General features: G+C 47.5%; 1 protein-coding gene across 10 annotated transcripts in view; it reads left to right on the forward strand.

The window, feature by feature from the left end:
* Positions 1 to 24,598, forward strand: part of SZT2 (SZT2 subunit of KICSTOR complex) — a 56,935-nt gene that overhangs the window by 6,531 nt on the left and 25,806 nt on the right. For 3 of the 10 annotated variants that reach the window (XM_051625787.1, XM_051625789.1, XM_051625788.1), the window contains exons 9-35: positions 1,019 to 1,189; positions 6,499 to 6,730; positions 7,368 to 7,497; positions 8,770 to 8,912; positions 9,553 to 9,705; positions 10,013 to 10,127; positions 12,612 to 12,817; positions 13,222 to 13,446; positions 13,857 to 13,935; positions 14,297 to 14,394; positions 14,652 to 14,820; positions 15,302 to 15,416; positions 16,744 to 16,869; positions 17,320 to 17,565; positions 17,687 to 17,799; positions 18,294 to 18,435; positions 18,955 to 19,119; positions 19,748 to 19,952; positions 20,156 to 20,268; positions 20,732 to 20,990; positions 22,402 to 22,567; positions 22,650 to 22,742; positions 22,931 to 23,012; positions 23,153 to 23,434; positions 23,784 to 23,922; positions 24,176 to 24,292; positions 24,403 to 24,466. In XM_051625787.1, coding sequence (XP_051481747.1) covers positions 1,019 to 1,189; positions 6,499 to 6,730; positions 7,368 to 7,497; positions 8,770 to 8,912; positions 9,553 to 9,705; positions 10,013 to 10,127; positions 12,612 to 12,817; positions 13,222 to 13,446; positions 13,857 to 13,935; positions 14,297 to 14,394; positions 14,652 to 14,820; positions 15,302 to 15,416; positions 16,744 to 16,869; positions 17,320 to 17,565; positions 17,687 to 17,799; positions 18,294 to 18,435; positions 18,955 to 19,119; positions 19,748 to 19,952; positions 20,156 to 20,268; positions 20,732 to 20,990; positions 22,402 to 22,567; positions 22,650 to 22,742; positions 22,931 to 23,012; positions 23,153 to 23,434; positions 23,784 to 23,922; positions 24,176 to 24,292; positions 24,403 to 24,466 — 4,148 coding nt within the window. Of the gene's footprint in view, positions 1 to 1,018; positions 1,190 to 6,498; positions 6,731 to 7,367; positions 7,498 to 8,769; positions 8,913 to 9,552; positions 9,706 to 10,012; positions 10,128 to 12,611; positions 12,818 to 13,221; positions 13,447 to 13,856; positions 13,936 to 14,296; positions 14,395 to 14,651; positions 14,821 to 15,301; positions 15,417 to 16,743; positions 16,870 to 17,319; positions 17,566 to 17,686; positions 17,800 to 18,293; positions 18,436 to 18,954; positions 19,120 to 19,747; positions 19,953 to 20,155; positions 20,269 to 20,731; positions 20,991 to 22,401; positions 22,568 to 22,649; positions 22,743 to 22,930; positions 23,013 to 23,152; positions 23,435 to 23,783; positions 23,923 to 24,175; positions 24,293 to 24,402; positions 24,467 to 24,598 lie in introns of those variants that run through there. The other 7 variants (XM_051625794.1, XM_051625797.1, XM_051625791.1 and 4 more) reach the window with 6 other exon arrangements.

Genomic DNA, 24,598 nt, shown 5'->3' on the forward strand with positions numbered 1-24,598 from the left:
TGGGGTGACTCCCCCAGGCTTAGTTGTGATGATACTCTCCCTTGTCCACTCTGGGCCATGGCTCCTCTAGGCACTGGGCATTGGGCCATGCAGCCTTCTCTGCAGTCCTCCCTTACTGGTTCCAGGAATTGGGTAGATCAAGAAAAACTAGTTCTCTGTTTTGCGCTGGTCCGCTTTCTGTGGACTTCACTCAGCAAACTGCAGTTAGGCCTGCTGTGTTGGAACTTGGAGGAGGTGAGAGCTCTCTTTGAACCTTTCCTACACTCTGGCTAGCTTGCAGATGGGGATGTTCTGGAGAGCTTGTCCTAATCAGGCTTGCAGATGGCAGTTTGGATTGAAAAACTAGACCCCTGAGAACCATCTCAAATGCCTCACTTGGTTGTCCTTATTTTGTGAATATTAGTGACTGAGAGTATGCCAGGAGAGATGAGTTACCAGTAAAAGACAGAAACACCCTTTTGTGCCCTGGTGATGTCCTGGTGCCATCTGTGCTTTCTGTAACTTGGCAGGAGAAGCTGCATACAGTGACAGTTTTGATAAGAGCCGGCCTGGGTCTTGGAAATGTTGAATCTTAAAAAGATCGGGCATTAATGCCTGAAATTCAATGCTTCTGCATCCTGATGCCTTTCAGAAAGCACCTGGGAATTCAAGGTTTTCCAGGGAAAGGGGATAAAGCCCCAATGCTTGCTGTGTGACTGTTGTGACAGCTGTGCAGTTTCTGACTGCCTAGGCTAAATGTGTAATTCCAATGTGTCCCTTGTCACAAAGGTTGTCCCATAGGAAGTGGGGCCTGGCAACCCCACCCTGTCCTTCTCCCAGGCCTCTTGGCCATTCTAGCAGACCTGTTCACTGCATTGCAGAATCAGGAGTGGGTGTAAGTGGTGCCTGAAGGATGTAGTGTTCTTCAGACCAGCAAGTGTTCCTGGCAGCTTTTGTAAAGCACTTTAGGAGGGCTATTGCTGCAGGGTGAGAAGCAGGGGAGTTCCTCCCTCACAAACTCCATCTCTGCCGTTTGCAGTGTCCCAGCACAGACTGTTCAATGAGCACCTGGTCTCTGCAAGCAGCAACCCTGCTCTGGCAATGAGGAGGAAGAAGCACACTGAGAAGGAGGTGCATGCTGACCTCGTGAGCATTGTCTCCGTCCGGCTGCGCGAGGGCTACAGCGTCCGTGAGGTCAACATCACAAAAGGTGACTGTGCTGGGGGCTGGAGGCTCAGGCAGGACTCTCTTCTCAACTGTTTAGACAGAAGTGCAGGGTCTGCCATCTCAGTAGAGTGGCTGGTATTGTGGAGATAGGAGCCATTTTTGCCAAACTCTAAATTTGTTTTCCTGAACATCTTCCTGACACAGGACTGTCCAGTGGTGTTGTGCAAGTACACACTTGCTGGGCGCATCATTTGGGGCTGTAAGTGCCTGGGGAGGGGCAGACAAACTGTGACCCTCTCTATCCTGGAAATGAGTCTCCACAATTGTGGAGAAACTAGTAACAGAACTTGGAGTTTTGCAGAGTTTTTGAGGATTTCCTCTGTATTTCTCCTTTTTTCATCCCTTTCCAGTTCTTTGCTGGATGCACTCCAAAATGCTAACATAAAGTTGAGCCCTTTGGTACAACAGATATAATGCCTGCAAAGGAGGCATTGAAGTCTTCCAAAGGAAGAAACTGGGGGAAGCAGGAATATTGTTAGGTGAAAATGCCAGATAGGTCTGGACCATAACCAATAGTAGAAAAACATAAAGCCATCCAGTGATCCTGTTCTTTCATATGACTCACTAGAGATTATGGCACCTGGAGTGTGAGAACTGTATACCAGGGAGTGCCAGTAAACCCTACATAACTTTCCACTCCAGCTGTGACTAATGGTAGTCCTTTAACTGAAGGGAAGATGAAAAAATGCAAATGTAAGTTAAGAATTGCGAGCAAGAGGAGAAATTACTCTCCATTGTCACAGTGACCTGGAGGATGGGATTCTCAAAACAGTGTAAACATGTACAACACATGGTGACCCAGTGTCTTCACTATTATTTTGGGAATATTAGTACACAGAATGTATTTTTCTATCAAAAAATGAAAGTCTGTGATACAACTCCAAAATAATCCAAATCTGCCATATGATGTTTTCAATAAATTTGTTGTGATCTGCCTTAAAACTGTCTAAATATCTTGTGCCACTGCTCTGCTTGGAAGATTGTCCCAGAGCTTTGTTGATTCATCTGCCTTCTTTTCTAAACTCACTCAGACCAAATTAGACCTGTGTGGCTTTATTAGCATTAATTAAGTTTATCCTCCTCTGGTATTGCACAACTGTATTTAATAACAATGCCTTTCTCCTTGTAACCTGCCTTTTGGCAGGCTAAGCAAGCCAATGTTTCAGCTTCCTTTTGTAAGGGCAGGGTTTCTGTTCTGTTTATTCACCTTAATAGCACTTTTTTCTCTCTCAGTTGTTTGCTTTTTACAGTTTGGTCACATGTTTCTTGAAGCAGTTGATGGGAGTGTTGTAAATGTGGTTTTATCGGTGCCTTGATCAGTAACACTGATACTTCCCCGCTTCTGAAGTAAAATACCATCTCTGATAGACCAGGAACCACATGAGCTTTCTCCATGATTGCCTTGCATTGTTAGTGCAGAAATCCCTGCCTCTTTCACACACCTTTGCTTCCAGCTGATGAGTACTAAAGGGTGTTTTACTGGTGTGTGTTTGTTTAGTAGTCCTAAATATGCTATTCTTCACATAATAATCGTCTTAAATTCATCTGGCTCAGTTCATCTCCCTATTCCTTTCTGATGAGTGGGAATTGCACTTTCCTCTTGATGCTTCTTACAAATTGAATGGATCTAAACCAGCTTTTTTGAGAACATTGGTAGCAATCATGTTAGGTGGGATAATTTCTGAAGTTTGACTTCTAGGAGTATCCCTTGTTTCTTATTTCAGGAGTTTTCTATTAGAAGTAAGAATCTGCAAAGTTTTGCATTGAGGCATCTCTTCTAGCAGTGTCTGCAGATTGCTTTCACTAATCTCCAGAAGGTGTGGAATGAGAAATGTCTCCTAAATCCAGGAAGATTAGGTCCATTGCAGTCTCTTTGTCTAGGAATGTCTACGAAACGGTCTGACAAGTCAGTTCCTGTGCAAGCTGTGATCAGTATTGTGTCTTTCATCCTTTTAAGCACCAGTTTACTTACAGCTTGAACAGCAGTGGAGAAAGAGCATTTCTTTAATCTGGTAGCAACAGTGAAGTGCTCTTGGTGATTGCGAAGTCTTGAAATGGTGGAAGAAGTAGCAGGTGTGAATCATTCAAAAAGCAATTAGATAAGTTCACATTGTACCTTTTGCACAAAGATGCAGCTACAACGTCTGGCTTCTGATATCATAAAGCAGCAAATTCTTGGGTTTTGGAAGAAGGTATCAGAAATATCACCACATGTTTACCCTGCTCCCTGCTCTTTCCTCCAGGTACCTTCCTGCTTTTAGCCCTTAGAAAGCTAAATTGATTGGTCTTTCATTTTTACAAGACCAGAGAGCAGAAGGGCAGCTGCACTGGATCAGAATTACCTATGGTGGTGAGTAGCTGTGGGCAGGTGCAGAGGGAGGAGTAAGAATAGGGTAAATGTACACAATATCTCCTTTCTCCTTTCCTTTTTTCTTCCCTGTGAGCAATCTCTAGCTCTTTGCAGCTCAGGGGCTCCCTGAGCTAGGAGTACTTTCTGAGTATTTTGATCAAGTTTTTTTTGAAGGATTTTAAAGATTAAATATCTGAGCTATCAAAAATACAGTGTCTATTTCTATGTCAGCTTTCAGAATAGTAGCAGAGAATGTTACTTTGGAAAAGCTACATGCTCTGGGGAGTTGCTGACTGTGATCAGAAAAATTGTTGAACTACCATCTCTAAGTAGAATTTACAAAAGATCAAGACATTTATACATTAGCACTGCCTGTGCACTGGCTAATCAGGGCTCTCTGGGCCATTATTTAGAGAAGTATGTAACAAAGAGCAGTTAACTAACCTGGATCAAAGCTTTTGCCAAAACTTGCAAACTAAAGCCTGTTAAGGAGCCAGCTGTCTGTGAAGCAAGAGGGAAGAGTAGGATTGTGGACTTTGACACTGTCTCTTTCCTGCTTTGCTTTACTGAAGGCAAAATAGAATAAATAGCCAGCTTCATGCTCAGAGTTGCCTGGAGAGGTTGTCTGTGTTATTTGTAAGTGCTCTGGTTACCCTCACTATTTGGTCTTAGGTTAGGCATGTGGAAGGCTACCATGGCTAGTTAGGAATGCAGAAGTGCTTCCAAAAGGGGGATTGGAAGGTCTGGAAGGGAGAGAAGCTGTGTCTGAGAAGCCATGAGGCCATTGCATGTAATGGAGCACAGCTCCTCTCTGGTTTCTTTTTGAGACAGTGTCAGAGGATTGCCCTCTAACAAAAATTAATAATTATATTAAAAAATCTTACTGACCATTCCATGTTTTGCTGAGGAGAGCCTGGAGGACATTTTTCAAAACCTCATCTTCCTCTGTGAATCAATCAGGCACCAAAAATGGCTGGGCATGAGCTGGCCAGTGGAGACAGCTGTTCTCAGTGTCAGGAATTGGGAAAACAAAATGAGTTTTCTAAAAATCAGAGTTGGCCTTTATGAAAGAAATCAAAGCAGCAAAAACTTTTGTTAGCAAGGAGGTCAAGAACCAGAAATAGATAGCTTGTTCTTGTTGCAAAAGATTAATCTAGGTATGACTTCAAACTAAGCAAATATTTTGCCTGTGTTTTTAGTTTTGCTTGTGTTGGATTGTAGGAGTGAAGCCAGGATGACTAATGGAAACCCAGGTGGAAGCAGGAAATATTTTCATTAATAATCTAGTAAAAAAATATGTAGGAGTTTACTTACCACGTTTGCAGTTGATGAAGTAGAAAGACTTTGTTATGAGAACCAAAATTTGGTACAGAAAGCAGTGGATGAGGCCTAAAGCAGTAAGAGTGAGGTGACAGTATGAAATGAAGAGACAAATTGATGAATTCTTGTTTAGCCTCTGATGAACTAGACTATTTTCATATGGCAACAACAGATGGTAGAAACCTGGCAAATGCATTTATAGTAACACAAAGCTCCCATTGTGGAAAATACTAGAGAGCTTAAATAAAACCCTAGTAATTCCTCAGATAAAATGCAGGTGAAATATGGTGTACACCTTTGGGAAAGATGAATTCCTGAGGTGCAGGAAGGTCTGCAACAGTTAAGGGGAATGGATATTCTGTCAGAAGCTGGTGCCCTTGGCTTGGTTTAACCTGTGCAGTAGCAGCTGAAAGTGGGTAAGGATTTATTCCTCTAGCGCTCTCTCTTTGTCAGTGTTATGGAAATGAAGCTTCTCAGAAGAAAAATAATTTAATCAAAAGAGCAACTGAGCATGAACTTGGCATGTACTCTGAAAGGTTTCTTCTAGACATTGACAGGGAAGGAGTACTCTGAGGGAGCCTCCCAGCAGGAGCCATGGGAGCAAAAAGCAAGATGGCTTTGAAATGGTCTGTAATCAGCCTGTGAAGGGGAGGGCACGATGTTCCTATGACAGCAGCAAATGCAACTCTGTGGGAAACATAGGATCCAGGCCGATGACCTGTTCGGATGGTTTCCAGCACATCCAATCACTTATCTCACAAATGCTGCAAGTCCAGCAAACTATAGAGCAGGTTGGACATCAGAACAGATGATTGTGCAGTTGAAACAGCAGAGTGGCACTGTTACAGAAAGTCATGTGTTTCCCTGGGTTGTTTCAATACAGATACACATGCACAGTCAGCAGGAGTGTGACAGTTTTCTGCTCTTCTGGCTCAATGAGCCTTGCTGTCAGGTGTCTGTGTTCATCTTGCTGGAGAGGCAATGACCCGCTTAAAGAAAAAAGTAAAAATATGCAGTTCGAAGAGCGGGTGAATATTCATTAACTTCTTAGCTTTGAGAGGGGAAGAGGGTTAACATGGTGTGAAGGTTTTGATGCTCGAAGTTCTAGATTGCATGAAATGCTGTCTGTGCAAGGAAGAACATGGATTTTTATTGTAAAATTGGGCTTCACCTTTCAGGTTGTTTATGATCTGGGCCCATCATGTCCAAATATCTATGTTTCTGCAGTGGGATAGGTAATGCTGCGGAGTGCAGATGAGAAAACTTCCTGGTTTGAAGGCCCTGCTTATCTGTGCAAAGCAACAGTTTTCTTGGAAACAAAGATGGGCTGTGAAGGGGAGAGTCCACTGCAGATGTCAGCACCTCTGAGTTTCAGTTACCTTCTCTAGTGTAGATTCTACATGTAAGTTTAAAGAAGTATTCAACAAATGCTGCTGTGTAAGCAAAGCCTCCCTCTGTTGGGGAGGAGAGAGAATTACTTCAGCTAGAGCGAACAGGTTTTAGATTACTTTTTCCTCCTCATAGTGATCAAACAATCTCTCAGTACTCTGGGGTCCTGGTCAGAGATGAAGCTCAGGTGTGTATCACACGGCAGCTGAATTCACTCTTCTGCTCCTGTGCAGGTGGGACTCAGCTGGAGGTGAAACTCGTGCTGCTTTGGAAGCATAACATGAGGATAGAGTACTTAGCTGTGACACCCTGGCCTCTGGACCCATCAAAGCGCAGCACGTGGGTGGAAGTGACGATGGAGGGAAGCTATGACATCTTGCATGACATCAGTTGCACCATGAGGAAGCCTATCACCAGTCTGTACCGCACCACAGTCATCCGGCGCTTCTGGAACACCTTACAGAGGTGAGCTGGATCGTCCTCAGCAGTTCCTACTGTCCAATGTAAACAAGAAATTCCTTCCTTGGCGTGCTAGTACGTGGGTTACGTGGGTGGCTCTCCCACCCCAGGGTCCCAAAGGAATTTGCTCTGAGGACAAGGCGTAACTGGCAACAAGCTTGCAGACTAGCCAAGGAAAAGACTTGAGCTGGTCTGAAGTCCATAAGATCACCTCATGGTGAAGATACTTGCCACTGAGTCCTGATCCTGTGGTACAAACCTGAACTCTGCCATCCCGTGGAGGTGGTGTGTTCTTGCATGATCACACTAGGAGCAACATCTCGTGTCTATAGGCCTGAAAGGCCTGTGGGTTATAACAATTTCCTGCCTTGGGTGATTGTCACTCCCTGCAATTTGGCATATTCCTTTTCTAGCACTTCATTCCCAACTCTGATCATCCTCCTTAGGTATTAGGCTGTTGCACTTGAGTTCCTAATCATGCTCCTTGTGATCAGGCATTGAATCCCAGCATTCCCCTGGAAAGCCATGTTGGTGTAGATGGGCTCCCATATCCAGGGAGTGCTGTGTGTGCAAACACTGGGCTGCCTGGGGCAGCAGGAAGAACAAGCTTAGCTTTTGTGGCTAACTGCCTCTTCTATTTCAGCATCAACCAGACAGATCAGATGTTGGTTCATCTGCAGTCTTTTGACACAGTCCCAGAACACTTCACCATTCCTGAGAGCACCAAGAATGGGGTGCCCCTCTTCTACATCCCCCCAGGCTCCACCACTCCGGTATGTTCCTTCTTTTGCCATTTAATGTGGGATAGGTTGTCCCTCCTGCCTATTCTGTCTTGCACCAGGGAATGGCCAATCCCAACAGGCAGCCAAGATAATCTGTAACTCTCAGGCTTTACCTCTTGCTCTTTGTCCTTCTCTATAACAGAGTTCAGGTGCAGTGTAGTGCCTGTGAACATCCCATTCCATACTTATTTCCCCCTGAGACATCACCCTAGGCCTTTGATGCTGCAGATAAACTTCTAAGTCCCACAGCAACTCTCCTAAGTGTGCTGTGAATTCTTCTCCTGTGGTGGTGTGATGTGAGAGACCAATGGGGAGGCTGACACTCTTATTTTTGCAATGCTTTTTCAGTGGATGCTTCCTATGTGGAGTTGCTGCAGTCTTGTGCCCTGGTGATGTAGCTCAGCACTGTCAGGTGAAGATATAGGATGTGCTGAATAGCTGGTTTTTAAAAGGCTTGTTGCTCTGAGCACTCATGTGGAAGGTACAAGAGAGATACTTGTCATCTGCATAGCAGAAACTGAACAAAATATGAGCTAATAGTTTGCACTGCAAAATTCAAACTCACTGAAGCTCTCTGAGCAGACGTGCTAGCAGTTTATCTGTTCCCTGCTCACTGTGTCCTTGCCATTGGTAGAAGATGACTAGCAGATATCAAAACTAGGGGAGCTTTAATTTAAGAGAATTACCTCTTTCCTTTTATTGCTTAAGGCCTTTATGTTTGCCTAGTAAATTTTCACTATGTAATGTATCCCACAGTGCATCTGGAGCATCCCATCTTATGGCTAACCACCACTTTATTTCTGTGTCAGCAGAGTTGCTGTGTTGGTGGAATCACAGTGTTACCATAAAAACATGTTGTAGTTACCCAGTGCCACCCATGCTGGTATGCTATTTGCATGAGCTCTCTCAGGCGAGTTATCTCGGTGTTTTTATTGCTCTGCTGACACAAGCTGTATATCCCCCTCTCAATCAGAAATCAGAAAGCACACCATTACATATGCCATCTTTTCCATGGTTATTTACTTGATGTTAAGTAGTTAAATTCCTAATTAACTTGACATTTCAGGATCTTAATTTATTTTTACTTACATTTTACTGCCTGTTTCAATGTGAACACACTTAGTGGTTCTGCTGAGAGTTACCAAAAGCCAGGGATGGGGCTTGTCTTCTGGACCTACACAGCTCAGACCCTAGAGAAATTCCTGCCTTTTCTGGGTGGAACCAGACAGGTTCTTGCTGAATATTGCCCTGTCATTTTATCAGGTCCTATCCCTGCAGCACAGTGGGTCTGACTCAAGCCATTCCCAGTTTGCCTCCTACTGGAAGCCTATCCTTTCTATGGATGCCAACTTCTGGCAGAGGTGGCTGCACATGCATCGTATAGTCGTCCTTCTGGAGCATGACACGTATGTAAACAGCAGGGCTGAAGTGCAGTGTGGGCCAGCCTGGGAAAACAGGGCATCTAGTTCAGTCCCACTGCAGAGCTGCAGCTGTCTTGCAGGTGCCAGTAACCCTGAGAAGGGCCTCACTAGTGGGACCTGGAGGATAGTGAGGGCTCATTTTTCTGAGAGGGACTGTTTGGAAGTCACCTTTGTCAAGTGGGGGGCTGTTCTCAGGAGCATAAATTGTTTCTCAGGTCCCTCTTGGGTTTAGATTTCCTGACTGCAGGGGGTGTGAATCATCCAGTTGAAGTTATCCTGTATATTTTTTTTTGCTGCTGGAAAACATCTTCCCCAAATGCATGGCTTTCCTGAGGCTGGTCCTGGTTGCAGTTATGTGAATGTTAGCCATGTATTGCTTGGAGGGAGACAAACAGTACAAGGTGTACTCTGCAAGGTGGAGAGCAGGATCCCTGTGTGCTCAGGGAATGCGGCTCTCACTGACAGTCACAGGCAGGAGAGGTGCTTGGGTATGGGCTGCTGTGGAGGAGTAAGGCTGATGTACCAGTCAGAGGATGAGTTGGAATGGATGTAGCAAAGTCTCTCTGGGCTTCAGGGGAAGAATAGAAACTGTGGTTCTAAAATGACTTTCTGCCACACCCTGCAGGCCTGTGCCCAAGCACCTGCACACGCCGGGCAACAACGGCCGCTACAGCACCATCCAGTGCCGCATCTCTCACTCGGCGCTCACCTCCTTGCTGCGGGACTGGAGCAGCTTCGTGCTGGTGGAGGGCTACTCCTATGTCAAACTGATCCATGGGTGAGTGGCTCTGAAGCAGTCCTGTGTGAGGGATTGGGCCTATGGCCAGACCAAAGATCCAGTTAGACCAGTACTGTAATGGGGCAGAATCAGATGTCTAGAGGAGAGGATAAGAGACAAGCAGGTATGAAACCATGTGTGTTCTGAACTGCATTCCAGGCGCAGCCTGGGGGGAGAGGGAAGCCAGATGGGGGGGGTTTCTGCATACTAGAACTGATGTGTTGCTGCTAAGCTGTGTGGGTGGTCTGACACAACAGAGCTGCAAGATCTGTGCTATTTCAGCCCTGTCTTAATCCCTCCTCCCTAGCTCTGAGGATCCCACACCTTCCTCATTTTATGTGGTGCGGATTATCTCCAAAGCTCCCTGCATGGTTCTCCGGCTGGGGTTCCCCATTGGCACACCTGCACAGGCCAGGAACAAGGTGAGAGCTGGCTGGCTGCGTCCAGTGGTAGGAACAGAGCAAGAAGTTCTGATGTGGAAGTAGATCATAGGTGACATTGGGGGTGGGTGTCCCAATAACTAACTGTTATGTTAAGGCTTAGATGGGTGTGAATTTACTGTTACAGAAAGGGACAGTTTGAACAAAGCTTCTGTGTTAAGTTTATGAAGATCTAAACCCAAAGATTTGAAGAGTGTTTTCCCACTGCTTAATTCACCTGTGGGGCTTGAAATGGCTCAAAGGTTATCTTGTCTGTCCTTGTGACCAAAGCACGATCAATACTGTCTGTCAGGAACAGCAGATACTTGTCTGACTCATCTGTAGAGACCTCTGTGATGGATGTACTACATGTTCCCTAGGCTATCTGCTTCAGCAGGTGGTGAACTGTCTATGTATATTGTACCACTTGGGCACACAGGAGTTAGAGTTAAAATGCAAACAATGCCCGCATGAGCAGTACAGGGAGAGAAAAAAAATGCAATACCCAGAAAATGTTTTAAAGAAATCTTCTAGATAGACTTTTAGTAACCTCCTGGTATGAAAAGAAATGGGCTGCCCTAGTCAGATGCAGAAGGTGAGGTTACTGTGTGGACTGTTTCTTCAGCTCTAATGGCTGAGACAAGTCCAAGTGTTCCAAGGTAAAACAATAAGAGTGAGAAAGATGTCCTGCTATTAAGCTGTGTGAGCCTTTTGTTATAAACAAGAGATTTATCACTAAACCTTGATCATTTGTCTCACTTAGCTTTTGTGTTAGTTTAGTGTGAGAAGAAGTTGACAAACATGGGAATGACCATCTCTTTCTGAGATGATGAACCCAGATAATGCTATATACTCTGGCACTTTGGAGAATCTGCCCTTTCATGTCTTTATGGGATCCAGGTTTTGGGCACTGGTTGCTGGGCCACCACATGGGCTGGTAATGTCAAGTGACAGGTTTTATGAAGGAGTTCCTTCTGGCAGGTGTAAGTTAATACCTGTCTTATGAAGAAGGTGTGAGACAGGCACCCTGCAGCTCGGGGCAAGCTCCAGGTTGTTGCAGCAGGAGCTGTATGTAGGTCTTAAATTTTCTCTTGTGCAATCTTTTTTTTCTTCTTTGCCTGTTATAGGGCTGATTAGTTACCCAGTGTGGAGGACGGCAGTAGAACTTACCCTACCTTGTTAAAGGAGAAGGGTTTTTTGTGTTGGGCTATTCAAATTTTGGTGTTTAAGGGAAGGAAAGCACCTGCTACAGTCCGGCTTTCAGAAGGCTTTTGGTTAGATTCCATATAGGACACAACTGTAAAACTGGAGTAGGAATGGGATGTCTTGAAACAGAAACTCTTGGGGAATGAGGCAAGGAAACTGAAAAGTGCTCTGTTCTCATCACAGCAGAAGCTGCTTGTGGTTTTTACTAGTCAGGGTAGGGAGCTCATCTGCAGTTAGGTAGCAGGTAGTGAGCTGGGAAAATCTGCAGGTGGCACAAAGCTATTTGGTTTTCTCTGCACTTTCAACTAACTCATGCAGTGCAGACACCTAAGCAGCACAGTGGTGGCTGGAAGCCAGTATTGATAATTGCAAAATCATGCACCTTGGATTTGGAATCTTATACACCATTGGTGATTCTGTGTTATCAGTATGAAGCAAAAAACAGGGCCAAAGTGGCTTTGTAGTACAAAAAAGAGCTCTGCTTAACCTTTGGGTTTGGGGACACTCCTTCACTTGAAAAAAAACCAATAACATAATAATGATGGGCAAAGTTACTGAAATCATTAGTGTTGAGGAGGGAGATGGAGAGCTGCTGTTCTCCTGTTTACCTGTAATAGTAATTGAAATTAAAATTATTTGGAAAGATCATGAAAAGAAATCTAACCATGGAAATTTCAAAGAAAACATTGGGGCATTGTGGGGATCACATGCTGGTGGGGGTAGACCCATATTCAGAGCTGCTAAGAGAAAGTTGTTTCAATAGTATCTTGGAAAAAATTAGCCTAACAAAATAACTTGAGCTCAACGGGTTTGGCACATGAATGTGACAGTGGGGGAACACATCAGCTGTGGGAACAATCTGGCTTTGTCTTATATATACTAGTTTATGTTTACTCTAAGCTGTTGAAGAGAGGAGAAGGGGAGGAAGGAGGGTAGGTACTCAGGCTGCTTCTGAGGAGGAGGTGGCATGCAATTAATTTGTTTTTCATCAGAGTTATGGAAGGTGATTTCTTCAGCCTTGAAATCATCTTTGCGGTTTCTTTGACCTTTCTTTTGCTTTTAAAAATATTTCTATTTGTTAAAATGTGGGCCTAAGAGCTTTGTGTCATCTTGATCTTGCTAGTGCTGCAAAAGTAAAACAATCTTTAACTCCTGCTCCTCTGTATATTCAAGGAGTTTTCTATTCCTTTTAGTCAGGCTTTTGTTCTGGAAGCTTACTTGGAGTAGCTTACGTCTCCAGACAAAGGTGGTCATGTTTACCTTTTCCTTTTACCATGACAGATAGTGGAGGAGTTACGGGACCGAATCTTGCAGCTGCGCTTTCCCCACAGGGTCCAGAGCAAGGAGGCCACTCCAAAAGCAAAGAGGAAAATGTTTGGCAGTAGTTCTCCCTCCAAGTCTCCACCTGTGGCTGGGGCCCAGTCAGCCCTCTCAGACAGACCCTGCCTTGTTGTGCTGCACAAACCATTGGAGAAGCTACTGATCAGGTACTGATGGAGATCCTGTCTGTCAGCACAGCCTCCTTCCCTGGGAAGTGGCAGAGAGGAGGGTCTGTGGATGGTGCTGCCAGTTGCAGGATGAGAGTGTTGTGGAGCTGGTGCCTGTTGGGGTGTGTGTGACATGGCTGGAAATAACAGCTGCTGTGTGGGAGGGCTGTGACTTGCAGCAGGGGGGGTTTGCTGGCCAGGCAGATTTGTTACTCTTAACTAATATGGTGCAGAAGTAAATTTAGTTACTGCTGTCTGAGCAGGATCCTGTGCTGGATTCACCATCTTCTACTGCTGGAGGGCTCTGTCCTGGGACCAGCAAGAGGGCTGTGAATCCAGACACCTCTGGCCCTGAGCAGAGCATTCTTTCCACCTGAGCAAACCATAGTTCTGCCCTCTTCTAGGTATGAGAAGCTGCCTTCTGACTATCGAGCCCCCTTCATTCTCAACCTGGAGCACCCCCCGGTGTCCGGCCCGCTCACTATGGTGGCCAATCGTACTGCCTCTTCCACCCTGGCCTCGCTGTCCCGCTACTTCTATCATCAGCGTTGGATCTGGAGTGTCCAGTCAGGGCTGGCACCAGCTGTGCCCATCACTGCTGTAGCCCAGCTCCTTTCCACACTCACAGAGTAAGTTGCACACCTGAACAGGGGTTGCTTTCTCCAGCTAGTCCTGAGGATGCAGGGTGAATCTGAGGCCTTATTATAGGTAACAGTTGAAGCTGCTTTTCAGAAGGTTTTGGTCCTGTACACAGCTTCCAGAGCTGCTTGGGCCAGAGCTTTACCCAGCTCTGCAGCTGCATTTGAGGAAAAGGAGACCCCTGGAAAACATACAAAAGGACAAGAAGTGTTACTGTGCCTGGAGTATGCTGATCTTCACACAGGCTGTCCTGTGCAGAGTGTCATATCTCCCCATTCTGTGTAGCTCCCTGTCTTGGGAAGGGAAGTGTTATGAGGTGAAGGGTGCAGTCATTCTTGTAATTAAGGCTTGCAGTAGGGGTAGAGAATTCCTTCATGTCTGACTGCCTCTCTGTTGCCAGGGTTCGTCTGTCAGAGGGTTTCCATTTTGCTTCCAGTGGGGATGGAATTATCAACATGGTGCTGGAGCTGCCCATACAGGTGAGCCTGGATGCTGCAGTATGGACACAATCCTCCATTGCTTCTGAGGTGGATTCACCTTCCTGTAGTGGGATTACCCATCTGCTTCTACTAGGGCATGCCCTTGACATGCACAGGGAGACCTGCCCCCTCCTGTGAAGTAAAGCAGCTTGTGGGTTGGGCATTTTCCTGTCTTCATCTGCAATTACAGAGCTGCTTTGCTGTAGAGACATGCTATCCTGCAGATGTTCTTGGGGCTGGGACAGGCTTCCTGTCTCCACCACTGCTAGGGGAGCTGGGTAGGGGGCTGTGCTGTGTAGGGGGCACTGGGGAGGTGTGGGCTGTTGCTGCTGGCCGGGCTCACCCAGTATCTCCCCTCCAGATTGACGGCTCAAGTGAGAACAGCAGCGGCAGGGAGAAGCACACCTGTGTTGTTCAATACATCCTCTTCCCACCCCACTCCACCTCCACCAAGGACAGGTGAGGCTGTTGCCCTGCTCCCAGTGAGGGATGGCAGTGGAGTTACAGCTCCAGACTTGCCCTTTGCAGGCATTTTGGGAAGGAGTGAGTGCTCCATCATCTAGTACAACTAGCTGTCATGGATTGCTCACCAGTTAGCTGGGGCTTTTCCTGCAAGTCTTGGGTTTGTGTGGCTGCTCTGGCAGCTCTGAGAGGAGTTGCAGTGGGCTGCTGTGTCTGTGTCACCTTACAGGACTTGCCTTGTGTCTTTCCTCCAGCTTTTCTACAGATGATGACAATGATACAGAGGTGGAGGCTATTGAGGTGGACACAGAATTGAACCTGGTCACTGAGTGCTGGGTAGAGCCACAGAGTGGCCATGTCCACAGTCCTGCTGAGAACTGGAAGCACCTCCATGGCTTGCCCTACCAGAAAATACCTAAAGCTGTGAGTCTCTGAAGGGGTAGGGGCTTGGGCTCTTTGGGGAGGAAGAAGGGTTTATTGCAAGTGCACTGCAACACTGCAGGTGAATTATTGAGAAGAGATGGGAATCCTGTTAAAAAAAGAGCCTGAGGCTTCTAAAAGAGGAACTGGACTACTGAAGAGACTTTTGGAGTGCAAGGCAGTGGATGCAGTTCTGCTCTGGGATAAGTGGGAAAATACAAATTGCTTTGTCAAGAGCCATTCCATTGGAAGGGAGCAAGCTGGGCCAGAGCAGGGATTGCAGGAGGTACTGCCAGTGTGCCTCCTGAACAAGACAAAAAGAGGCTCAAGAGCTGGTAGAGAAGGAGGGAGCAATGAGTGAGAATAGGGCAAGTCAGGGGATGGGATTGTGGGTGTTTCCTCTCCTTGCTTTTAGACTGTTTTCTGCTGCATTTGGGGGTAATAATTCTGCTACATACAGCTGAGCCTTGACTGCTTGTTGCAGCTCTATCCCCGGGATCTTGCATGCATTGCCACCATGCTGACCTTCGAATATATCAGCCAGTTGTGCCAGAACAAGGAGTGGGTCTGCCCTTCTTCAGACACCAAAGCTACTGAAGGTGAGTCCAGCATATATGATCTAGCAGGTTTGATGGAGAAAGAGGTAGCTAGGCCCTGAATGTCTCAGGTTAGAGGTTTCTGGACTTTCTAGACTTTGATGGCTGTGGGTTACTTGGTTACGCTTGTGCTAATCTGCCAGAGAAGTGGCTTCGTCCTGGGAAGGCCAAAAAGCATTGAGGCTTTCTGCCCAGGCTGGAGACATGACTAGGTGACCCTGCTTGACCAGGGAAATTGACCTGCAGCAATCCTTTCCAACCTCAACCATTCTGTAATTCTCTGAGAGGGACTAACTTCTGGAGCAGATGGAAAATAAGCTCACCTATGCAGTGAAGGGCAAGGTATGCCTGGGCAGATGGTTGTAGAGAAGTTGTGAATGATGTGAAGTAAGAGCTCATCTGTTCTCAGTTACAAGTCAGTTTCCAGAGCGGTTTGTTGGACATTTCCTAATTGGTGGTCCTGTTTATCTCTGGACCCTCTGTGAATGCTCCATTAGCTGACAAAGATAGGGAAGGTGACATTAGGAGGTCTGGTCTGTTCTCTTCCGTCAGGATAGGATTGTGTATCTGTTCTCACGTAATTAACACAGTTCATTGGGAACTCCAGGAGTATGTGGGGGGTTCACCCTTGTCAGGCAATCTGTTCCAGAACCTCACTATTTTTGTTTTCTTGTCACTAGTGAATAACACAGCAGATATTGGGTGGGTTTGAGGGAGCCAAGATCATCCTGAAGACTGAGTGCAGGACATAAGGGAACTGTATTGGATCATATCACTGGCCTTGTGGGAACGGGAGAGAGCCAGGAAAGCTCAAGGCCTGGAGGGCAGAGACTGCTTCCTGAGGAACAGGACAGGAAACATCTGCAGGGAAGCACAGAGCCTGACAGATGGTAGAGCTCTCCCAAGAGCAGAAGCATCTTTTTCCCTGACTATGCTGGTAATTCAAGCTGCCTCTGGCTCCCAGCATGGTTGTTGTGCTCCAGCAGTGTTACCTCTTACACTGAGGTTCAGTTTTTGTGCCTGAGCTGTGTGAGGTCTCATGGCTCCCTATCCCTTCTTGTATGAAGATGACAATAAACCTAGGGGACTTCTACAGTGAAGTGCCTCTCTGTAGGTATTTCACAACCTGCTGCAGCCTCTGACAGGCATTGCCCATTTCCCACATTCATTGTTTGTATCCCTCTGCCCTCCTAAACAGAGGGACTTGGGGCAGATGCTATCATGTAGCATGACTTGTGCTACCTGCACTGCTTCAGGACTGGCACCATGCTTGCAGAGGTGGCTGGGGAGGCAGGGCTAAGTGGTGCCCACAGGCATGTTACCTTCCCAGTTCTTGTTGCAGATCCAGACATGGGGGCTGGTTTTCGAGTGCATGAGATCCCATTCCAGTTCAACCTTATGAAGCTGTTGCCCAGGTGCCAGCAGGTTGAAATGTTCTTCCTAATGCTGACAAAAGGTAGGTGCCTCTTTACCATGTTCCTCCTCTTGTCCTCACTCATGGCCATGGGCACCCTGCTCTGTGTGCTCATCTCCCTGGGCAGCAGGTGTGGGAGAGCTGCCGTGCCTCTTTCAGTAGCTTAATGCTGTTCTGCCCACCCCTGCAGCCCCAGGGCTGTCCAGGTATGTTGCTGTCTATCTTGGGGTGATAGTTTTGAAAGATAGTTTTGCTTTTGAAAAGATTAAACCTAGACTGTTGCTCTGTGGTGGTGGTCTCTTTCTTTAGCTACAAACATCTCTAGAACAGTTACAGTAACAGGGTGAGTCAGTGCAGGGTAGCTAATGATTCTGGAACTCCAGGGCTTCCTCAACATGCTCCAAGTCAGCCTTGCATAGATATGCTGGGGTAAACTCCTCACTATGTGGAAGTGTCACTTACCAAAGGGCTGTCTCCTGGGGGCTTGAGCAGGTGTGAAGATGCTGTCTCTGAAGCTTCCATGGTTCTATTTTGGAGCAGAGAATGAGGAGGTGACCAAGGACTCTTCGTTTGTGCCCAATGAAATGCTACTAAACCTGTTCCATGGCTGCCTGCAGCATGACCTTAGTGACCGGGAGATCCCCATCGCTGATGCGGATCATGTGGCTTTCATGGAGCAGGTTCTGCAGCGGGATCGTGATGGTCATCAGCCTCCCTTCACACTCCCTGTGATCAGAGGTAAGAACCCAGGAGTGTGGCAGCACTTGACACTGGGAGCTGGGCTGTTCCTGGACCCTTGCTTTACAAAGTCTTCTTCAGTGGGTGTTTCTCAAGTTGGTTTCTCTGCGCTCCATTTCAGAAGAAATGCTGAAAGCCTCTGGGACCCTGGAGCAGCAGGATGCTTCTGCATCCTATCATCTTGTTGGCAGCAATGGCACCAGAGATATGACTGGCTCCACAAGTACTCTACAGGTATTGTTACACTGCTGTCCTCCTGAGCCCTCTCTGAAGGCAAGGTAGCAGCTGTTGAGGAGCAGGAGAGCTAGTAGAAGATTGAGAACAGATTGGAAGGCTGGTGTTCTCAACATGCTTGGCAGCAGTTTAAGCTGTAGCCTGTGGCTGGAGTTGACTGGGAATCTGGTAGGTGTGTGAATAGTTGCGCTCACCATGGGTCTAACCTGTTACAGCAGCATTGGTGCTGTGCCAGAGATTGCTCAGAAACCATGGGCTGTCACTGCCTGGAGGTCAGAACTGGCCCCAGCAAAGCTGCTTAAGCATCTCCTGGCTGTGTGTCTGTGTCCCCTGGAGCCAGGCTGCTCTAGAATGGTGCAGTGGGTGGACAGAGTGATTTCAGCATGGTGCTATTCAGTAGTCATGGAGGCACTTGCTGTTTGTGGTTTCTACCTGCTTGAAGGTAGCCCTGTGACATGTGCTATGAGCTTATCCAGCTTCTGTTCTTTCATCAGAGCCTTGGCAACACAGAGCTGCCTGAGGATGATGTGACTGTGAGTGGCACCACGGGGCTCTTTCCCCCACAGTGGCGATGTTATGCCAAGCTGGTCAACCCACAGCATATGTTCCTGACCTTCCTGCCAGCCACTTTCTCAGGTGAGGCCACTTGTGGGGAGCAAGGGGAGACAGCAGTCCCAAGCACATCCTCAGCAAAACAGCAAAATAAGATTTGGCTCTGGTAGGATGGAGAGAAAATTGAACAGCAGGGTCTAGACCCAGTGTTTTTGCACTATATGGCCAGGAACAGAGTAGAGCAAAGTGCTGAATGTCTTGCTCTTCTCTCCTTGGACATAGTGCTGCTCATGTAGTGTTTTCAAACAGGGGATGTGTCTTTGAGTCTTTTGCTGGCTGCTACCATGGACTGTTTTCCCAGTAGTGCTGTTAATGAATGGAGGAAGGAGACTGCTAATGGGATGGTTTGGGAGAGTCCCCACTTCTGGGGCATTGGCACTGATCTGACTTCCACTGAGCTGCTGGTGAAAGCTGCTAGGCTCAGTATTCTGTGGAGTTTCTCCCACATACAAAGAGGTGTGTGGGACATATTTCCTCTAGGGAATGCAGATGGGGGGTTTAAACTGTTCTCAGTGGACAGAGGGTGATTTTATTTTCTTCCAGATGTACAAAAGCTGATGGCTTGTGGATTGGACAAACCTCCAAAAGATGAATGTGAATCTGGAGAGGAGACTCTGGGACCTGTCTGTGCTGAGCAAATCAGGCCTGAGGCTGAAGAAGGGGATGCTGCAGTGCCATTACCTACCCTCAGCATAACACCAGCCCACGGTACCTCCCTCAGGACAGCACTTTGCTTAAGTATTAGTATCAGTGTCTTTGCTATTCCTGGACACACTGTCGGGCAGATTGAAGTAGGAGGAATAACAAGCTGCTACAGCCTGTCAGCTCCTGCCTGGCAGTCAGCAGAGTTAGAGTCAGGACAAAAGGGGCAGAGTAAATCCTCAGCCAGCTTTCATGATGTTCATAGCGATGTGAGGAAGTGTGATGTGAGCCGAGTTCCCATGGCCCAGGGCTGGCTCCCTGTGGGCAAGGAGGTTGCAGGTAGACAGAAACTACTAGGAATGACAGTACTGTGCTACACTGGGAAGTCAGGGGCTCTCGTGTCATGATCCAGTCTGGCACTACCAGCAGCATATTGCCTCTAGGGAGAAGGGCACAGGTCTTGAGGTATATAAGATTTGATTGCACAGCCTCTGGTGCAGTCAGCTAGGCTGCCCAGAAGTACTAGGCTGAATGGTTGGGTGTTGGGTGAGGAGAACTGCCCCTGAGTTTTGAGTGGTGAGAAGCTTGTAAAACTGATATCTACCTCTGGGTGCTGCTGGGAGAGCCGTGACCTCTCAGACCAGGAATGAGGAGCCCATTGAAGGCCTTTGTCTCAGCATTGTTTCTTTTGCAGAAGTGAGCTGTAACCCTGGAGGACAGAGTGGCCCCTCACGGAGAGACGTGCACATCTCCTTCTGTCGCCAGAACTCGCAGTCTGAGCTGGGCGAGTGCCGCCGATTTCGCTGCCCCATTTACATCTACAGCTGCTCCTTGGAGCTGCTACGAGAGCAGCTTGTCAGCCCACGGACACACCGTCCTCCCAGGGATGTCTTTTTCAGGTAATAACAATACTAGGTTCCTAGACAGGAAAACAGGAGCTTCCTTAACAAGAGGCTGGCTCTAGCCCTGATGTCTTCTCTTGGCTTGGCCCTCTAGCAGCCACCCTGTGCATGCCCTAGGGTGCTGCTTTAGTGCTGGCAGAGCTGTTCATAGTTTCCATTGTGCTTCATTGGTGCTAAAGGCTGCAGCTGCTCTTTTCTAGGTCCCAGTCTCTAGAACGTCCTCCTACTGCTGCTTGGCTAGACCACAAGCATAAGGAGTTGGTGAGTTACTGCACGCTGCTGCAGGAGCATTCCCACCAGTGCTATGTGAAAGGTGAGGAGCAACGTGATGGGACCTCAGACAGGGTTGGGGCTGGACCTTGGGTCTTATTTTAAGAAAGCCATGTCTCATTTTGCTTGTGATCTTACACTGACGAAAGAGAGGAGCTGTGGGACTGATCTCCCACCAGGAGGGATATACAGATGCCTCTGCACATTCCCTATAGACCTTATGTGGGCTGTCCCTGGACCTGTGCAGTGGTGTGGAGGGGGATCCCTTCTTTGTCCTTCTCTTCTCACCTTCAGTGTGGCAGATCCCTAGGCCACTTTGGCGTGACACAAGCCCAGACTAACATGTAGCAAGCATTAGGTATCCTGACCGAGTCTTGTCTCCTGGCACTTGCCCTGACTGCTGCTCTGTGTTGGGACTTGGTCAAAATCTGTGTGTGGCTCTTGTTAAACTGCCATGGCCTTTCATCCTGGCAGCAAAGTGCTCAGGCACTGTGTTTGATCCGTAGGGCTGTTCAAGAGCCTTCAGCAGTCACACAGCATCTGCTCCCAGGACCTGCTTACAGCCATGGATTACTGTGAGGAGCTGCTCCAAGAGATTGATATCACCAACTTCCTGCTGACAGTGTGTAGCCATGTCCGCTCATTCCGAGAGAGCCACCAACATTTCCATACACACTCCAAGACAGCCAGCTTCCAAGTGGGCAGCACAGAGCAAGAAGATGAGCAGAGCTCTAGGGAACGGGGTGTCTTGGTCTCTGAATCAAGGTAAGGACCCATCTGGTTCTAGCTTCTGTTCTTAGCATTAGGCCAAGGCAGATCCTCTTCAAGCATCTTCCACTGCCTGCTAGAAAGAATGTAGTAGAGCAGGATCTGTCAGAGCCACATGTAAGGACAGATATTTCTAGTGGGATATCCACCAGGTATAGTGTCTACCAGGACCTTCTCTTTTTTATAATCTCGGATGACATCCATCCTTTCTCTTTCTCTTGTAGTTTTAGCTCATTACCGTCCCATCTGGCCTAAGCTGGAGGGCAGTCTGTCTGCAAGTAACTCTCAGACTTGTTGTTTCTGGAGAAATTATGCATCTCCTGCTGCTTGACTCATTTGAGTTTGCTATTGACTCTGGTGAAAATAACAGGCTTGTTATGTTTTTCTAATGAATAAAGTGTCTTCTTTTTTCTTTTTTTTAATTAAAGCTCTGTAAAGAAATTCACAAGAGAAATATCAAGGCAGATTTAGAATATGCTTGATGCTAAATTTCTGTCTTCCTATTCCTTAGGGTATTTCTGAGGTTTGTATTGCCTCTGGAAACTTAAGGAGGGGAAAAAGTACTCCACTGTGCCCTAGTGTCTGTTGAAGAAACACCCTCTTTAGGTCCTTTGTCCTGTTTGCACTTGACTAGCCTTGGTTCCTTTATGTGAATTCCCTAGCATTTGTCGGGAATCTCCAATCCTATCTCTTCTTATACTGTAAGTTACTGAGATGAAGCTGTGCTTTTGAAGAACAGAGTGTTTGGGAAGTCAGATGACTTCTTTAAGTGCCACTTTCCCAGAGAAAAAACATGGGAACTTTATAATATGAATAATATGAATCACCTACCCCAATGCAGATTGTATAAACGTTACTGAAGGACATGCTGCACCCAGATCTGCATCTGTATTGCTGATTTGAGTACCTGGGCAGTGCTTTGACCAAATGACATTCCACTCCCCAGATTGCTTTTTCTGAGTTTAGGAACTGATTCTGTCATGGAGCTGCTGTGTGAGCATGGGCCTGAGCTGTGCCCTCTGCTCTGTACTGCCAAGACACTAGGGCTGCTGATGTGGTGGTGTTTGCAGTGAGATGCCCTGGGCTGGCTGCTGGTAACTCAGATTGCTTCAGGGCTGTCCCTGTACTCAGCCATGTGTCTCTGTTTCTCAGGGAGGGTGTGTAGTGTGGTGTAGAGTACCTGGCTCTGGGATCAGCATGTTTAAACTGCCTCTGGCCTGGCTTCAGACAGCCTGAGTGCTTATCTGGGTTAGTGGGTGGCAGGAGGGTTTCTGGGGCTGTAGGTGTGGAGGCTGTATAAGTCACACCGTGTTTACACAGATGAGGTGTGAAGCTTGCTGGGTAGATAATAGATACCACTGTTCCCATTTCTTGATTTGCCTGTCTGACCGGTCTACAATCCTTTCAGTGCGGAAATGGAGGACTACAGTGAGCAGGACTCCCATAACATTGCTAGTCCCACAGAGGAGCCAAAGAGCAGTATGGGCACCAGCTGCTGTTCAGAGTTTCCCCTCTCGCTGCTGGAAATTGGGCAACCCTGCCAGGCACACCCTGACTTGCATAAAATTATCCAGGTGAGGAGCATGGAAGCTTGGTTTGGCTCCCGCGGGAGGGCAGAGCAGAATGTCTGCTTAACATTTGGGATTTCTCTTTTAGGAAAAATTCCTGGAAATTGGAAGTTTACATTTCAAGCCAGTGCCCTCAAATCCTCACTATTTCTTCTATTGCCCTCCATCAGCCAAGAAAGAGGTAGGTAGGCATGATACTGCCCTGCAGGCATCTAGTCCTTGTGGAGGGAAGTAGCTTTGTTTGGTGTCAGATCTGGATTTGGGGCTGGCAGACCCATGGGTAGACTGAGCCCCTGGTGGGTGCTCATTAGCAGCCAACTTCACTGTCTGGCAGGGTTCTAGTATCTGCCTTTCCTCTCACCATCTCAGGAAGAGGCATCTCGGGATCAGGCAGACAGGAAAGGCAGTGAGGACATGGAGGGATCAGAGGCAGAGCTGGCAGCTGAAGAAGGTAAAATTTTCTTGCTCTGTCCTGGATAAGAAAGTGTCTGTAGTCTGTCACTGTGGTGATGCCTCTTGGGGCTTGACTGTGTCTGGTAGGGTCTCTGGGGATGTGGGCCTACTCTGCTAACAGAGAATCTGTGTCAACAGGAACTGTTTCTGGGTGCTGCATTGCCACAGAGAGTGACCCAGAGCTAGAGGTGGAGTACCGTGAGAAGCTGGAGCATGAGTTCCCAGATACAGATTCCCTCTCAGACTCCAACACAGTGAACCAGGATGATGATTCCTTCAGTGTGCTGGGAGGGGACTCGCTCAATGAACAGGAGTTCCTGGAGCAGGAGATGCCCCCGCTCTTCGTACACCTCACCTGCTCAGTGAAGCTGCGTAGCCAGCACAGCTCCATGCCTGTGCAGTCGCTGCCAACTTGTCTAGGTAAGAGCAAGCCTTGCTGTGAGGTTAAAGATAAGTAGGGCTTCTGTCAGGTCCCTGCTGGGTGAGCAGCCCCTGGAACAAACATGCAATCCCTCTGGACCAGCCCTCCCCATATGGAGCCTCCAGGTTCTCCCAGCATCATACAAGGGCTTTCTCACCAGGTCTCCCACTTGCTGTGGGATTGGTCATGGAAGGATGAAAGGGTCCTGGAGAATGATGGCCTTCTTGAGTCTGTCCAGGTGTGTGGGACAGCCACCTCTTGCAGTCTCTGTACTTGCCACCAGGCTGTGTATGTGTGTAAGCAGAACTGTCAGTTGCTTGATTCCCTTCCTCTGACATGTCTCCTCAGGGGAAGTTCTGGGCTGCCTGGAAAGCTGCCAGGGCTTGAGCACCATTGACTTGGGTGACCTCTGTGTGACCCTGGACATTTTTGTGCTGACATTGCCCCTGGAGATAGAAGTTGTGAATGCAGATATTCTCCACAACAGGTAGGTAGAAAGAGGCCCAATCATTCACCTACCCTCTGCCTGTCCTTCCCAGCCAGCTAGTCTCAGCTCCTCTCCATGTGCTGAGACTCAGGATTCACCTTCTCACAGAGCCTCCAACAGCCCTTAAGAAAACTAAGATTTTTCCAAGATGGGTTCACTTTCTCTGGTGATCCCTTTTCCCTCTCTGGAGCCTGTCTGTTTATCCTCTCTGGCTCAAAAGTTGATGCTCAGACTGCTCTTTCTCCTATGGCAGATGCACCTCGGAGAGCAGCGTGTCCTTCACACGCTCCCCAGGGCAGCCCTCCTCTTTCCGCTCAGACGAGGATATCATGCACAACTTGGAACGGCTGCCGTCCACAGGAGATGAGAGGTATGGCGCTGCAGATGTAGCAAGCCCCTCATGGCTTCCTTTTGCTGCCTGGGAGCTGCACTGTAGTGGCTGCATGAATGAGAATGGTCAATTATTTTCTTCTCTCCTAGGCACCCTGCGCTTTCCAACCTCCCTGGAGTGCACAGGCAGGCTATTGAAGCCACTATGAATGAGGTAAGTCAGTCTTGCCTACTTCTTGCTTCCAGCTGGAGCAATGTGGCCACAGGGCACAACTGCTTTTCCACACTTCATAGCCTGCTCCAAGTTGCAACCTCTGTAAACTGACATGATTTGCAGGCCTTGTGG

This window comes from Apus apus, chromosome 7 (genome assembly GCF_020740795.1).
Source record: "Apus apus isolate bApuApu2 chromosome 7, bApuApu2.pri.cur, whole genome shotgun sequence".
Lineage (NCBI taxonomy): Eukaryota > Metazoa > Chordata > Aves > Apodiformes > Apodidae > Apus > Apus apus.